General features: G+C 36.9%; 1 protein-coding gene across 9 annotated transcripts in view; it reads left to right on the top strand.

Moving 5' to 3' along the window:
• LOC118898204 (fibroblast activation protein alpha) overlaps positions 1 to 15,705 on the top strand; it is a 72,915-nt gene that overhangs the window by 45,704 nt on the left and 11,506 nt on the right. For all 9 annotated transcript variants that reach the window (XR_005020637.1, XM_036858259.1, XM_036858260.1 and 6 more), the window contains 4 exons: positions 3,855 to 3,902; positions 8,994 to 9,092; positions 9,564 to 9,633; positions 10,377 to 10,571. Coding sequence is in view for 8 of the 9 variants with exons in the window: in XM_036858259.1 (XP_036714154.1) it covers positions 3,855 to 3,902; positions 8,994 to 9,092; positions 9,564 to 9,633; positions 10,377 to 10,571 (412 nt within the window). In the remaining variant the exon portion in view is untranslated. The remainder of the gene's footprint in view (positions 1 to 3,854; positions 3,903 to 8,993; positions 9,093 to 9,563; positions 9,634 to 10,376; positions 10,572 to 15,705) is intronic.

Raw genomic sequence — 15,705 nt, 5'->3', positions numbered from 1 at the left:
TGTCCTCGTCATCACTATCTGATCAAACCTTAGCTACAGGTTACTGAGCACCTGTTATATGTGAGGAACTTATCTAGGTTATCTTATCTAATGCTTATGGGGAAAAATGTAAGGAGGATAGGAAGGAATTATTATCTCCATTTTTTGTAGTTGAGGAAACAGACCTTTTGTTAAAGGTCCACACTGCTGGTAAGCATGAGAGCCAGATGGGAGCAAGAGTCCCTTGGCTGTAAATCCCAGCCTCTTACCCACCAAGTGCCACAGCACCATGATGTTGTATTGCCAAAACAATATCATAAAAAGAAATGTCCTCTGATAAAATGGTTGCTGGACTTCAGCCCCATTTACCTGCAGAAATGTCAGTCTCCTATAGCCAGGGAAAGAAACCTGAGCTCTTTGCCTTGGAGGCCAGCAATTCTTTGACCTATAGCTTCAATGCAGATGGAAAATGAGCTTTTGTCACCTAGTATCTTCTTTCTAAATTTGGGAAACATGATAAGTAATTCATTCAAGTATAAAATAAACAAGTAATAAAATATACTAGACATTTCCTGGATGTTTAGGCTATATGTCCATTTAGCAAACAATTTCTATCCAGATAATTTCATTTTATGTGTAACCTTTCATCTATATCTTGGACACGTAGTAAAGTTGGGTTAGGCAATCAGTAGATCAATGAGATACATTAGGACCTTGGTAGTCATCATGGGGATTAGGAAAACTGATCTGTAAAATATCTACCCCTCCATTCTCTGTCCCGACACCGCCCCCCTACTCCCATTAATCCCTGAGTTTCCATGGGAGTTGAGGGGGGACAGAAAACAAAGGGGGTTATTACAAAACATATGCCACTCTCCTGTTTCTGGCATCAACTCCACATATTCCGGTGGGCAGCTCAGAGAATAAATAGAATCTTTGACTGATTGAGATCCCTGCTCAGTTGTAGAGGACCCTGAGGTCTCCTTTACTTCCCAGATGGAAGACCACCCTGACATGCCACTTCCTCAGTCCAATCACCTGGGCCCAAAACCTCAGCCCCAGCCATGGAAATGAGTAAGCATTTTAATCCAAATGCTCCCTTCAAGATGGCACAAGACGTCAGTTTAATACAACATTTTCACAAAAGGTTTGGTCAGTGGCATCTCTGAAAAGTCAAAAGATTGTTGTTCATGACCATATGTGCTGATTGTGGTTATGGCATTTCAAGGTATACATTAAATGTCCCTCTCAAGTTATATGCAACATTTTTCATCCCAAGCTATGTGTTTATGCAGCATATATTGAAAGCTTACATGCCAGGCACATAGTATCATTGAACTAACTGTCCTGAGTCATCTGGTTGTCTATTTTCTCTCTGAAGGTAGAATCTGCTTTCCTTTCATCTTTATATTCATAAGTCCAAAAAGAATGATTAGTGCATTATAGACATTGAAGGTTTGCAGAATGAACATAGGTTCTAGGGAAGATCAAAACATTGCTGCCTTTTGCAAAGTGTACCCAAAACATCATTTTTATGCTGATATATTTACTGATAAAGACATCAGTGACCCTACACATAGAAACATGCATTTATATTTATATGCATTCTGCATTTGTACAGTGCTTTAATGCTTTTTGAAAGCACTATACCACTTTTTATATCACTTTGTTTTCCTGAGATCTACTTGAGCCTAAGTGCCCCCTGAAGAGTAAGGAATCAAAGACTAAGCTCTCATCAAAAGTTGGTGAAAGACTCCTTTCTAGAACTTGAATCGCCTGACTTTTCCACACTCACTCTTCCTCGGCAGTATGGTAATTTCCCATTTAGCAAAAAATATACTGTGTGGGAAGCATCACATCGTCTGGTGTTTTTGAAGCTCCAGTAAAATGAGTCACTGCACCATCATAGGAAAAACCTTGAAATCTTTCCCTTTAGGACTAAGAGTAAAGCTTCATTATGTAACTTCAAACTCTCCAAAAGGGATGGTGAGTAAATCCCAGATAATAGGATTTTGAAATAGGTAAAATCATACTGATGATGCTGATGGAACAAAAGCAATGCAAAGGATGCTTATGCCACTTGGATCACACCCTCAGACCACTTGTGTCAAGGGCAGTTAGTCATTAGTTTGCCTCATAGTTTGGGCAAAAGAGATATATATGCCAGTTGTCTCTATTGGAACTGCACACCCATGAAAATTGCATAAGGTCAATGTTGATTGACTAAAGTCTAGAAATTCAGATTCATGTCTCATTGCCTTACATTCTAACAAAAAATATAATGTGTATTTGTCCCTTTTAATGTGTATTTGTCCCTTTTAATAACGTTGAAGAAAAGCTAACCAAAATGAAAACCTCTGAAATTAAATTCTGTAAAATTATGAGACTCCACACCGTAAAGAACTGCTGGTTTTTGAGGGAGCCTAATAAACAATATCGCTTCTCCTCGCTCTCAGGTTAGACTGAGGAGTCAGGCAGGAAATCAATATTAGCTTTATTACCTGTAAAGGTTAATTGGAAAATGTGGCTAAGGTGTGAAGCTTCCTAATACTGCGCCCCAGAATTACAATTACTCACACAAATATGGGTACAACTAGATAGCCACTGGCTTCGCCCATGGGGCCGGCCACTGTCACACTTACAGCACTGGAACAGATCAAAACAGTCCTGTTCTCTGCAGGCTGAAAGATGCCAGGAACAAGGTAGAAGAAGGAGCTACTCATACTCTGGTTTTCTCAGGACTTACCACATAGGTCATTCCCCCTCTCCTTGCTTGGGACCAAGGATGCTCTAATGGCACTCCCGCCACAGAGGAGGAAGCATCAGGAGTGCAAATGAACATCTCCCAACATCCATGTTTGTTGCTTTTAACTCCTTGGCTGCCTGAGCAAATTTACCCTTCAAAAATGTATTTCCAGGTATTATTTATTCTATAGTTCCAGTAAGTGATCGTGTTTAATATTTGTAGGTTTTGTTAAAAGGGCCAATTTCTGCACAGAGAACCTGAATTCCATGTTGGAATATATGGTGGACAGTGATTTGCCACCCGGACGTCCCATCTTCAGGTCTGAATCACTCATTTCTCCAGCTGCTGAGAGGGCTGCTGGCTGACACCTCACAGCTGGGCCCCCCACTCCCACCCCAGAGATTGCTCTCATCCCAGGCCACAGCCAATTACCACTTCATTCTGGGGTCTAAAAGCCAGCTCAGTTGGCCCCATTCAAGACAGCTCTGCAGGCCATACATCTCCAGAGCTCCCAGTGGGGTTGGCTGAGGTTAACACCGCACCCCAGATAAATTTTGGTGCACAAAACTCCTTCTGGGTCTGTTTCGTGGGGAATATGACCCGTCACAGCATATTTGAACAGGAAATATTTTCTATATAAATGTATTTCTGCATATAGTAATTAAATGAAAGAAAAAAAGATGCTGGGTTCTACTTACCAAAATAAACTGAACATCAAACCAAGAAGCCAGATTGAAAATACATTCTAGGTACTGGAGAAGGTTATTTGATAATAAAAACACAGCTAAAACTGGCCCATACAGCATATCTTCCCAGAAGGCCATTTATCACTGCAGCTTCTGGGACCCATTTGTGTAATTAGATCTTAATTATTTAGGATCACTCTTGGAAAAGTGCACAGGCAACTCTTCTCTTATGTCTGTCCTTTGATTGGGCTCTGGTCTCATGTGTTCTTTCAATGTAACTTAAAAGGTGATGTTTACTTCTCTATGGGAGAAAAAAAAATAGTTGCAGAATTAAAAGAGGTTATTGAGCTTGACAGTAATCACAAATACTACCAGAAGTTCTTGTTGAAAACTAAATGTTATTTTAAAACTAACCCATGTTTTTGTTTTCATCCTATGCACAGGCCCAGGCCTCCCAATTTCCACCCTTCATGACGGCCACACTGATCAAGGTACTCTCTCTCCCACGCTGTTGTCTTGTCTTAAGAAATCCTGCACTCTTATGACACTAGAGGAAGCAAGACAGTTTCCCCACACCAACAAGGGGAACAGTGATGGATTCTCTTATTGTATAGCTTATGATTATATAGATCAGCCTATTCTTTGAGTCAAACCTGATCATATGAAATTTAATAATTATTTGCAGTAAGAACCTGGCATAATGCAAATATATAAGAGGGATTAATCCTGTCTTCCCCAATCACCCTTATCAAAAACACAGAAGCTTAGAATTGGAAGGAAACTTAAGATTTTTAGTACAATCTCCCTCCCAAATAAGAAGACCTGGTTTTTTGGTAACATCCCAAACTGGAGAAGAGTTCCAGATATAACTCCAGTTCGAAGCAGAGGGTGACTATCACGCTAGCTTTTTTGTTTTAACAGCTACATCACACTGTTGCCACGTATGAGATCCCTGAAATTTGGAGACTCTTTCCATTTTCAATTTCTATCAAGACAGAACTCCTCCATCCCGCATTTGTGATATTGGTTCAAAATAGTTCACAGCTCAAAGATGACCGTTTTTGCTCTCAGCGGAGATATCAAAGTGTATAACTGCCCTGAGACTCTTCCTGCGGTTCTCTGTTATCTTTTGATTTACTATTAAACATTATAGGGTTGAAGTTGATGGAGTCGAGGGACTTCAGCACTCTGCTTTGGAATTAGTTTGGCTGCCAGCTCAATGGCCTAAGTATAGGTGAAAATAAGGCAATGAGGAAAAACAGAGTAGATTCAGGAGCTCAGGACAGAACAGGCATTGTAATAATGACACTGTGAATTTAGTTTCAGTTTGAAGTTTGGGAGTTTTTTTACCTTGTGTCTAATAATGAAATACTTTTAAGAATAATAGATTGTATTTCTCATTTCAACCTGCAGTGAGAGAAATTTTAAAGCAAGAATAGCTTGGAATTTGTAAGTTTTTTTTTAATGGAAGTCACCATAAATGTATAATTCGCATTTTATCATGACTGCAAAATAAAGGTCAGCTTCCTTTTTTTAATGAGTTTCTACTTTCTTACTATCCTTCTCATATTCAGGCCAGATACAAATTTCTGTACTGCTTACAAAGCCTTGTTACTTCACCCAATACTTACAAAATAGGGACAGTGTTCATGTCAGTCTCATATATGTCATATGCATTTATACGTTTTCTAACTCTCAAAACATAATGCAAATTCTTTTACAACACAGTTCTGCAAACTTGCCTCATGATGAAATTCTCCAGAGAGGTTTATTATAAATAAAGATTCTCAGGCCGCCCCCAGCAATTCCAGTTCAGTAGGTCTTATATTGGGCTAGGGAATCTGTGTTTTTAATAAATCCCCAAATAAGTTTTGGAGTTGCTTTTTAGAGCAGATGTTATTTCTTCTATTTAGTTCTAGTTTTCTCAGCCATTTTCCATTGCATTTGGTGCCCCAAATTTTCATTCAATAGATATTTATTAAGCACTATTACATTAAAACAGACACTGTACTAGATACTAGATCCTTAAAATGAACAGATACTGGGTTAGAAATGGTCCCTATCCTCAAGGAGATTATAGATCAGTGGGAAATGCAAACGTGTGAATGGGCAGTTACAACACAGTGGGGTAAGGTATTAAGATAGGGGAAATAGAGATAGCATAAAAACATATAAGCAGGGCACCTCATCTGGGGTAGGGGGCTTAGGAAATGTTTCCTAATGATAGCTACATCGACTCTAAGACTCATAAATATAAAGGAGGGATTGATGCTGTTTGGATGTCTAGCTTGCTCAAGTGGGTTGGTATTGATGCTTTTTACTGAAAGATGGGATTCACAGTGGAGAGAACATTTTGGAGAGATGATGAATTTTGTTTTCAATGTTGAGTTTGAGGTACTGATGGCATATAACTAAGAAGAGCTGTCCTGGAGTGACATAGTTTTGGATCTGGATGTTGGAGGATTGGTTTGAACTGAAGATGATGATCATGAAGTCATTCATTTATGGAATGAATGGTTACTAAGGTTACTAAGTCCATGGAAATGGATGATGCAGCAGAGTGGGGAAAATGAGGGTGGGCAAGGGTAGTGGAAAGTGAGCCTAGAGTAAAACTGTGCAGAAAACCAACACGAGAAATGGAAAGTGAAAAATGAACCTGTAAAGGAGACCCAGGGGGAACAGGAAGGAGGACAACCTTGAGAGTATGGAGTCACGAAAGGCAGGGGAAGAGAGGACCTCAAGAAAAAGAGAGTGCTTATCCGTGTCAAGTGCTTCAGAGAGTGAAGCAAGACCTGCTCTAAATCAAGAGCTTAGCGAAATAAGGATGAGCATTAGCTTGGTCAGAGCAGTTTCCTTGGAGCAGTGGAGGTAGAGGCCAGACTGAAGCAAATTTAGGTCTACATAGGAGGTAAATAAATAAAAAGCGACTATTTTCAGTAGGTCTGACTGATGAGCAAAGAGGTGGAATAATGACTGGAAGAGATTGATAGAGGTTTAAGTTAGTTTTTGAAAGCTGATAAACATTTGAGCATGGTTGAATGCTGATGGAAGAAACTTGGAGACCAAGAGGGGTTGAAGGCATAAAGGAGGGAGGTCGCTGAGAAGGTGGGCAAAGTGGAGTCCAGAGACAGGTGAGGAGATTAATCTCCAGCATTGTGATGAGAGAGAATGAGGAAATTACCGATGTAATTATATGAAAGTTTGTAGAAAACAGTGCAATGGCTTCATTTTCTCTGCAAAGTGGGGTAAAGTCATTGGAAAATAACAGATAGTACTTGAACCAGATGCTATAAAAACCCAGAAGAGTTGGCACTTGACATGGAGGGCCCAGCTGAGGCTTAGTTGCTTCGGGCAGAGCAGATCTTCATTAAAATTACCTAACTGATTGAATAACCTTATTTATCAGATTTTCTGCAGATTCTTCACATAATTTAATCAATGAACAATATGTCATAGTTAATATGATTTAAACAAAAATCTCATATATGATCCATCATTCTTACCACTTGATTTCATTGTAATGAAGAGTCTTCAAACATTTGGAGAGCACATACTACATATCATGCACTTGGTACTGAGCATGCTGAGTGCTGAGTATACAATGATGAGTGAAAGAAGATAAAAGGTACAGTCTGGACTGTAGCACTCCTTGCCACATTATACATTGCTAATGCAGAGCCACATAGAGAAGTCCAATTGCCACCCCTCCCTCTCCTCACAGCCCTGTGAAGTTCCATTTTGCCTCCAAGGGGTGGGAAAATTGCACATTTACTATCCATAAAAATGCAACCCTGGACTGTAGAAGCTTTAATAAGATTTTCCATTCAACTTGTCATTTCAGTAAGTCATGAATCAGAAAATTTCAGTAGCTAGGAACAGAATAGAAAAGGAATCAAGGTCAACCCAATGAGGCAACACCTGAGCGTTGTCTCTGACTTCCAGTATCTGTCTACATAAATAAATATTGCAGCCATTCTTTGTGCTTACTCCACATAGATTCCCTTTATCCTTGACAGTTCCACACTCAGAACCCACACAAGGAGAAGGAAGAGCTGGCTCCACTGTAGTTATAATTGAGTATTCATTTTATTTTCTTTTTTGTTTTAACTTTTTAAATTGAATCATAGTTAATTTACAATGTTGCGTTAGTTTCAGCATACAGCAAAGTGACTCAGTTATACATATATACATATTCTTTTTCAGATTCTTTTCCATTATAGGTTATTATAATATATTGAATATAGTTCTCTGTGCTATACAGTAGGGTCCTTGTTGTTTATCTATTTTATATACAGTTGTGTGTATATGTTAATCCCAAACTCCTAATTTATCTTTCTCCCTTCCCCCTGCTATCCCTTTTTCTAGTTTTAACTTTTAAGTTGCCACAAGTATCTCTTTCCTAATGGATTCTCCAAAGTTAAAATGAAATGTATTATGTATCTTATACAGCTCATACCAAAACATCTATACTTGTTCTAAGATTAAATATAACACTTTGGAGCAAAATGCCATGAGTATATGAAAACTGAGAGTTACAAGGGAAGTGGTTTGGCAAACTTAGTGTAGTTACAAGTACTCCCCCCAGCTCCCCATCTTCAAGGACCACTTTTTTAAAAAGGCACAAAAACAAGGAGACCACAGGACTGGCATATCTCAGAAGTCATCCAGACCCTCTTTTAAAAAATAAAGCCACAAACTCCACTTATTATACAAAAATCTAACTTCTCTCTAGACGATACCTAATATCTATCCAGGTCAAAACAAAGCTTACAAAAAGTCCTCTACTGCTAGAAACCCATTCAAATGTATCACTGATCTACAGCATCAGGAGATCAATATATTTGTTCAGTTACAAAAATTAAAGTGTGAAACATATCTAAGCTCAAAGATAAACAGCAGTTTTTTAGGAGATCTTTTAAGGTGAAAGACAGAAATCATAGTGTGTATATACTGTTGTTCTTTTAAGATATGTAACTACCTTGAAAGAAAGGATTTGAAGGAATAGGATGCACAGTAATTCAATTACAAAAAGAAAAAAAAAAGGAAGAATATCCTGTATTAAGCAAGTACAGCAGGAAAAGTTTAAGAAAGAAATAGATATTAAAAAATCACAGAATTAATATTTGACCTTACACATTGAAGATTTTAAAACAAACTTTGTAACTATAATACATACTTAATTATTTTAAATTTGAGGTTTCAGCAATATAGATTTTGCTTCTACCTCTTTTTCAGTAAAAATAATTTTTTTTAAATGTCACCTACTCAGGTCATGGCTTCATGTTATAAAAAAAAGTTAAAAACAGGAAAATGTGGCTGAATAAACATTGTTACTTCTGTGATTCTGCTCAAAATGTATTTTGATGCCATCAGGGTCCGTTTAAGAGACAATGACTGATGTCCTTCATAAGCTCATCCCTGCTTTAAAGGCTGGATTAAAACTATCCTTGTCAATATGAAACTCCTTAAGCAATCTTTATACAGTTTCAGTTTCATCCATAGTAAAGCCAAAGACATTTTAAGAAAGAATTTTCCTATGGAATTTCTATTAATTAAAAATGAACATTTTATGTTTTTTTCAGAACTTAAAATCCTGGAAGAAAATAAGGAATTGGAAAATGCTTTGAAAAATATCCAGCTGCCTAAAGAGGAAATTAAGAAACTTGAAGTGGATGATATTAGTAAGATCTTTTAAAACTTTCTCATGAATAGATATGAAGCTGAACACTTATCTTGCTTTTTAAAAACAAAATTGTAGGGTAAATATTATAATCCAAACTCTACAATATTACAGGATCTTAATTTTAAAAATCTTACTGTCACATTAAATTTTTATGAAATATCTTCCATATGTTTGTGTATAGGTTGATCTTATACTTTTCTATAGCTCCATTTCAACACTGACACTTTTTAAAAGAGTTTATCTAATTTTAATTTTAAAATGTGTGTTTCTAGAAAAATAATAGTTCAACATTTCTAGCAATTTGTAAATTGGACAAAAATATGTAATAAAAATCAAGTAAAACATAGTCTTTGTTCTTAACAATTTACTAGTTATAAATTGATTTTATGTTATATATTGTTACTAAAGAAAATAAATAATGCCATGAGTATAGTGGAACGAAGATTTTTCTCTGTTTTTGTTTTTCAAGCTTTATGGTACAAGATGATTCTTCCTCCTCAGTTTGACAGATCAAAGAAGTATCCCTTGTTAATTCAAGTGTATGTAATATTTTCTTTGGTTTAAAAACTATTTACTGAAAATATGTTGGATTAAATACACATTTGTGAGATAGAATGAACCATTCTCCTCTGTAACAGTTCCTATTGATGCTGTTTTTATATATTCCCCAACTAATCAGAGTAAATAAAATATGGCTATTTAAAAGAGCCTGAGAAAGTTTTGAGATTTTTAGATGGACCTGCTTGCATTTACTGTTTTGGATTTCCTTTGTATGGCAAATTGCCTAATGTGTCAGAATACCTTTGAGATAGAGAAATTGCAGCCAAAAAATATTGTAAATCATCTTAACATCTTATGTAATTGAGTTAGAAATGAAATAAGGGAATGGAATACATTTTGTGGAATCACACCCAAAATCAGTGCTGACCTACACACAATTTGCTTAAAACACCATGCATTTTTTTTAGTATATCTTATGCCTGCTTTTAGCAAGTGGCAGGTGGCAGAAATGACGAAAAACCCACACATATTCCTTGAAATGCCAACCCTAGATGTATCCGTTTTGGGGAATAGGAGAGGCTGTGTCCCAAAACAACTTCCTTGTAGCAAACCTCTGGGAAAAGCCTGGTCCTCTCTTGATTTTGAGCCAGTTCTAATGCCACTGTTATTGAAATTTTATCAGACAAATGTACTGGGAAATACTAAAGGCAATTCTTGGCCATGATGGGAAGTTGAGTTTCACAAAGGAATCAGAGATTCTATCTTTTTCTTTTTTCTTTAGGTATGGTGGTCCCTGCAGTCAGAGTGTAAGGTCTGTATTCGCTCTTAGTTGGATATCTTATCTTGCAAGTAAGGAAGGGATAGTCATTGCCTTGGTGGATGGTCGAGGAACAGCTTTCCAAGGTGACAAACTTCTGTATGCAGTGTATCGAAAGCTGGGTGTTTATGAAGTTGAGGACCAGATCACAGCTGTCAGGTGAGCGCCTTCTCATTCAAACAGAAACTGATGTCAGCAAAAGTCATGCAGTCATTCTCGGGTTTCTCCATCCTTAGTGTCTTAAATTTTTTTGTCTATTTTCCTGACTTCATCTAAAGCTATCATTAACCTTAAAGTGATATTTTTACCCAATATAAGAAAAAATTATTCACGGAAGAGAGAAGAAAAATGATTTATGGTGAAAGATGATGAACACTGTCTTTCCATGTTTCAGTCATTCTAACAGACTTTTATTACCATGGCTCACAATTAGCAGAAAAATTTGTATAACTCTAGGGATGGTCTGTAGGAAGCCAGACATCTGAATTTGCTCAAGCCTTGTGGATTCTACCTCATAAATTTAGAAATGGCTCAAGATTTCATCAGCACTATATACTTATAGATATTAGCATTCTTTTGTAATTAAACTAGCTATTTTAGCAAGAATGTGTTTTCCTATTTTCATTCGACAAAAAATTTCTTTTACATAATAGAAATTTACAAAAACATTTAGGGGAAAGAGGTTTATAATCTGAGTTCTTCTTCCCAACTACATTCTCAACCACAATTTATGGCTCAATCATCCCTTCCTGAAACAAAAAGAATAGAGTCACCAAAATTGTTCCTAATTTGGAAACACTGTGCAGGATTCTTCTGGATATTTCTGTACAGTTGTTGGGTTTCTGTTATTATGATGTGAGTAGGTGAAGTTGGAGAATAGTAGTTTGTAAATGTAAAAGCTAACACAGGCTGACTGTACTCTTAGTCATGGATATACGTGCCTGAGTGATGTCTAAAGCTCAGACACTGTTTCACAGCAAAGAGCAATTTAGAAAATTAATTAGTATGTTTCTTTTATCATCTTAATATCATTAGCAGTTATTGAGTTCAATGCAGCACACACAACACAGATTATATTTAACAACAAGGAGCCAGGCCCAGACAACACTTTTCTGTATTTTTTTGTCTCTAATCAAAGCAGAATTTAGACTCACAAGTAATTATTTTTTTTAAATAGAAAAGTAATCATAACCCATATGCTTTCAAATTTTTCTTTCATTCTGTGAACAGTAATAGACACACACTTACACCTAAAACATTCAGTTAAAAACAAAGTCTATTTGAGTAAAATCAGAAAAATTGATAAATAAATTATTAAATAACACTATACAATCTGTAGGCATCATTCACACCTAACTTCTCGGAGGCTCCGTCTTTCTTACTGATCCAGATTTTTGGCCTTTCCACTATTTTAACTTTTTTGAGGGAGTCTTCGGCCTGATGGAGAGTCATAGAAAAGATAGTTAAAAGAAAAACTCTGAGATTCAATCGTTCATGTAAAGACTGTGGTACCCTTAAGAATATTAACACAATTGTCAGCATTATAGACTTAATTCTTTATGGTATTGTTTTTGGCATTGTGGGTCGGGTCACATTTATTTGTATTTAAACCATGCAATAAACACCAAGGACATGTAATCCTGGGACAACATCAAAAGACAGAGATGTAAATTATGGTTTGTAATTCAACTTTCCAAAGTTGGTAGAGCTAAAAAGTGGTTTGCTTTGGCACTGGTTAAAAAACAATCATCATTAACATCATACATCATTATATTTTTGTGCATTTATTTACCACGAAAAATGCAGCATTCAAATTTAAGAGGAATACCTCAAGAAACAGAACAGATAGAACTGATAGCTTCTTAATGTTTTTCCTTGGATGAAATGAAAATTTAAACATGAAACCCATGTATAGACCTTTACAAAAATTGTTATTTCTGGTGTCTAACATATAGGACACGAAGCCACATATTCTATTGATTTTCACAATAATATAAATGCCTTTGGCATTTAGAATTGAAAAGAAGATGGACCAGAGGCGGTAATTGGCTACGTTTACCTTCTCTGAGCCATTTTTAGGATGGAACCTGAAGAATGTCTTCCTACTATAGATCAGGCATATGTTCACTCATTGACTCAGCCATTCAAGAACAGATGAAATATTAGTATATGCTATTACAATACTCTGTATAAAATTGTGCAATTTACAATCTCAACATTCAGTGCACTTACAGTTTTTGAAGAGTGAATAAACCACATGCACTCAAGGGAACATGGCTATTAGATGGAAATTTTTGTATTCACCTTAGTGAACACGGGCAGCTGTATGGCAAAGCACATATACAGCAGTGGAGGTGCCAGTGGGGACTGGCCTTGGCTTTGCTTGAAACCATTATTCTGCAAAAGGGAAAGGGAAGCCTTGAAACCCTATGCTTTGAGGAAACAAAAGCTAAAAGAATAGACTTATAGTGATAATTCTAGAAATAATTCAATCACATATCTTCCTGAGAAGTGTTTTAGGAATCAGACACTGAATGTCTGACTTGAGGAATTGGGATTGTAATTCCTCTATGGTAGTCCTCAAATTACCTCCCCTCAAAGAATGAAATTTTTCCCTGGGATCTCTTATGAAATGCAATCTGGCTCAATTTTTTATATACCAAAAAAAATCATAAGTACATATTTGGAAACCACAGTAAATACTAGTCAGGGTCAAGAAACAGACTCAAGCAAAGCAAAGCCGGAAAAAAAGAGAGGCCCTACAACCGCACAAATTTTGACTATACGTAAGAGAAAGCCCCAAAGGATATGCTTGTGAGGTCAAAGCTTAAGTAAAACTGAGACCTGCTTTCTTCAGGCTCCTCTGCAAGTGGTTCATATGTGAGACCTTTAAAATTTCAGTAGTTATAGGATCAAATCTGCTCATTTAGGGTAGGTTTGGCATTTTTGACGTTCCCACAATTTTGAAATTTTATATAACTTCAGGGTTAGTGGTAAAGAAGGATTATATGAGAAAAAAATATATCATACTGTTATACATGGTATCAATAAGAACATTTCCAAAATAGAATAATAGTAATTGATTACTAAGATTTCGAACTGACCTTAGATTTAGGGCATTTTTATGAGAGAAAAGTTGTAAAGTCCAGTCCAGCCTCCAAAATTAGAAAAAATGCTTTTTCACTTGCTATTAACATTTTGTTGATTTAACCACATTGTCAACAGTATCTCTGATAACCCTCCTGGAAGGTCTTCAGAATTTGGAGGTAAATTTTATAGAGGCTTGTTAGTCTCAGATTATCTAGCTAACCTTTAACCTAGTCCTTCCACAGTAAGTGTTAATGTTTCATTTCCATGTTAACTATTGCACTATCATTTCCTGTAAATGTCATCCTTTCGGAATAAACCTAGGAAGGGAGCTGTTAAGAATTTCCTGTTCCCATGTATCACCTGTTATTTGCTTTTACCCCAGATGCAAGGCAATATGATTGCTAGCTTCTGGGAGATCATAAAATCACGATTGATTTTATGGCTCAGAACTGGCTTCAAGCACTAGCAGCAAGATTACTTTTTTGACAAAGAAAGTGAACCTTCTTTTCTTTCACTTGGCTTTTGAAGTTTGTGGGAGAATTGCCGAAATGCCACAATTTGCTGCCCGTTTTCTCTACTTTACTGTGACCAAGCATCAACACAGGTAGCAACTTTCCGTTTGCTACTGCGTTTCTCCCCTGTAGACTCTTCAGTGTCCCTCAGAATCAGTGTCGAGTAAGCTGTGACTGACGGGGCTTCTTCCCATCTGTTTGTGCCGGGCATCTGCCCAACTCCTCTATGCATCAGAAACATGCATTTTGAATCCATGCAACGAGCAAAATGGTTGCTGTGAAATCCCTTTAAGAAATTCCATTATTTAACTAATGCAAATCACTCGGCCCTAGTTCCAGAGAAGAATGAGAAAGGGCATTAACGTCACTTAAGGCAACCAAAAAAATTAGTATTTTTCTGGGGTCATGAGTGTCACTTTTGTCTCTTCCCCTCTTTTCCTTCACTGTCCCATCCAGGCCTCTATAATGGCTCATCCACTTTGCTGTTTTCTTCCACTGCTTCTGCTTCTCTAAGAGTTTCTTGAGTTTTTATTAAAACGTTCCCCAAATAAATCACAATTGCTCTAGAACACCAGCCACCGAGGAAGCATGGAATAAATTAGCCTAAAACACTCTCTTTTTGTACCAATGACGTAGTTAGATTTCTGAGGGCTTCCCAGGATTTTTTGAAGGTTGTCCTTCAGCATGGCCCCTTGCTCCTAAGGATAGATATATTTTCAAACTCATTTTTAAATGGAGGCTCTTCTGTGAGGGAAATTGAATGAATAATGTTCATATCCTGAAAGATGCATACAATTGTCCAAACCATGATGAACTGAGGGTACCTAAGTGTGAAATGGGAGAGGGATGGATATTTTTCCATGGATGGATGTGACCAAAAATGAGACAGTGATTATAATGCATGTCAACCTACATAAAAGGTTAAAACAAGGCAAGCTCAAAATTGTCAAAAAATGAGTTTATTCAGGAATAGCAGAGGAATTGAAATTCTGGACTCACAAAATGTAGCAAGCTATAGGCCCATCCATTGAGGGTCTGGGGAAGGCTGTGTTTATAGGGAGGGAATGAAAGAGGGGAGAGTTCAGTGAGAGTCCATTAAAATCAAAACAACCAGAGACCAGCTTTGACTACTCCCTGGGCAGACAAAAGCAGTCCCGTCCTACAAACAAAGCTCAAGTCAGCATATTTTGAGAAACCAACCCAACTTGGGTCATTTCTTGTTCACGCCTCTGGAAACCATAAGCAAAACTTCCCAAGGTTGATATGAGGCAACCCCTGACCAACTCCCTATCATTTAAGAAAATTTCAAAATTACCAGTTTCCTGGAAATCAGGCATATATGGAAATCAGCCTCTCAGTCCTGAGGGCACATGTGTGCAATTTTTCATTTATATTCTTCAGTCCCATTTTAGGTTGAAATTCTTTTACATTAACATCTAAGCAAACAGAATCATAAGAAATTAATAAATTTTAAAACAGCAATAATGAAACCCTTTTTCCCAAAAGCTGGAGATTTGGAAATTTGTTACTATGAGCCAGTGTCTCTTTTTTTTTCTTTAAAATATCTTAAGTGCATTTAATAGTAAACTCAAAAACATGTGGCTGTAGTGTTAGAACCTGAGTTAACCATTTGCTTGTTCACTGCATTAAAAAACATTTTCCCCTTTCAGTCTATTCTCATTTGCTGAATA

This window comes from Balaenoptera musculus, chromosome 7, assembly GCF_009873245.2.
Source record: "Balaenoptera musculus isolate JJ_BM4_2016_0621 chromosome 7, mBalMus1.pri.v3, whole genome shotgun sequence".
In the NCBI taxonomy this organism is placed as follows: domain Eukaryota; kingdom Metazoa; phylum Chordata; class Mammalia; order Artiodactyla; family Balaenopteridae; genus Balaenoptera; species Balaenoptera musculus.
Note: the sequence above shows the minus strand (reverse complement) of the source record. Positions and strands in the feature narration are given on the sequence as shown.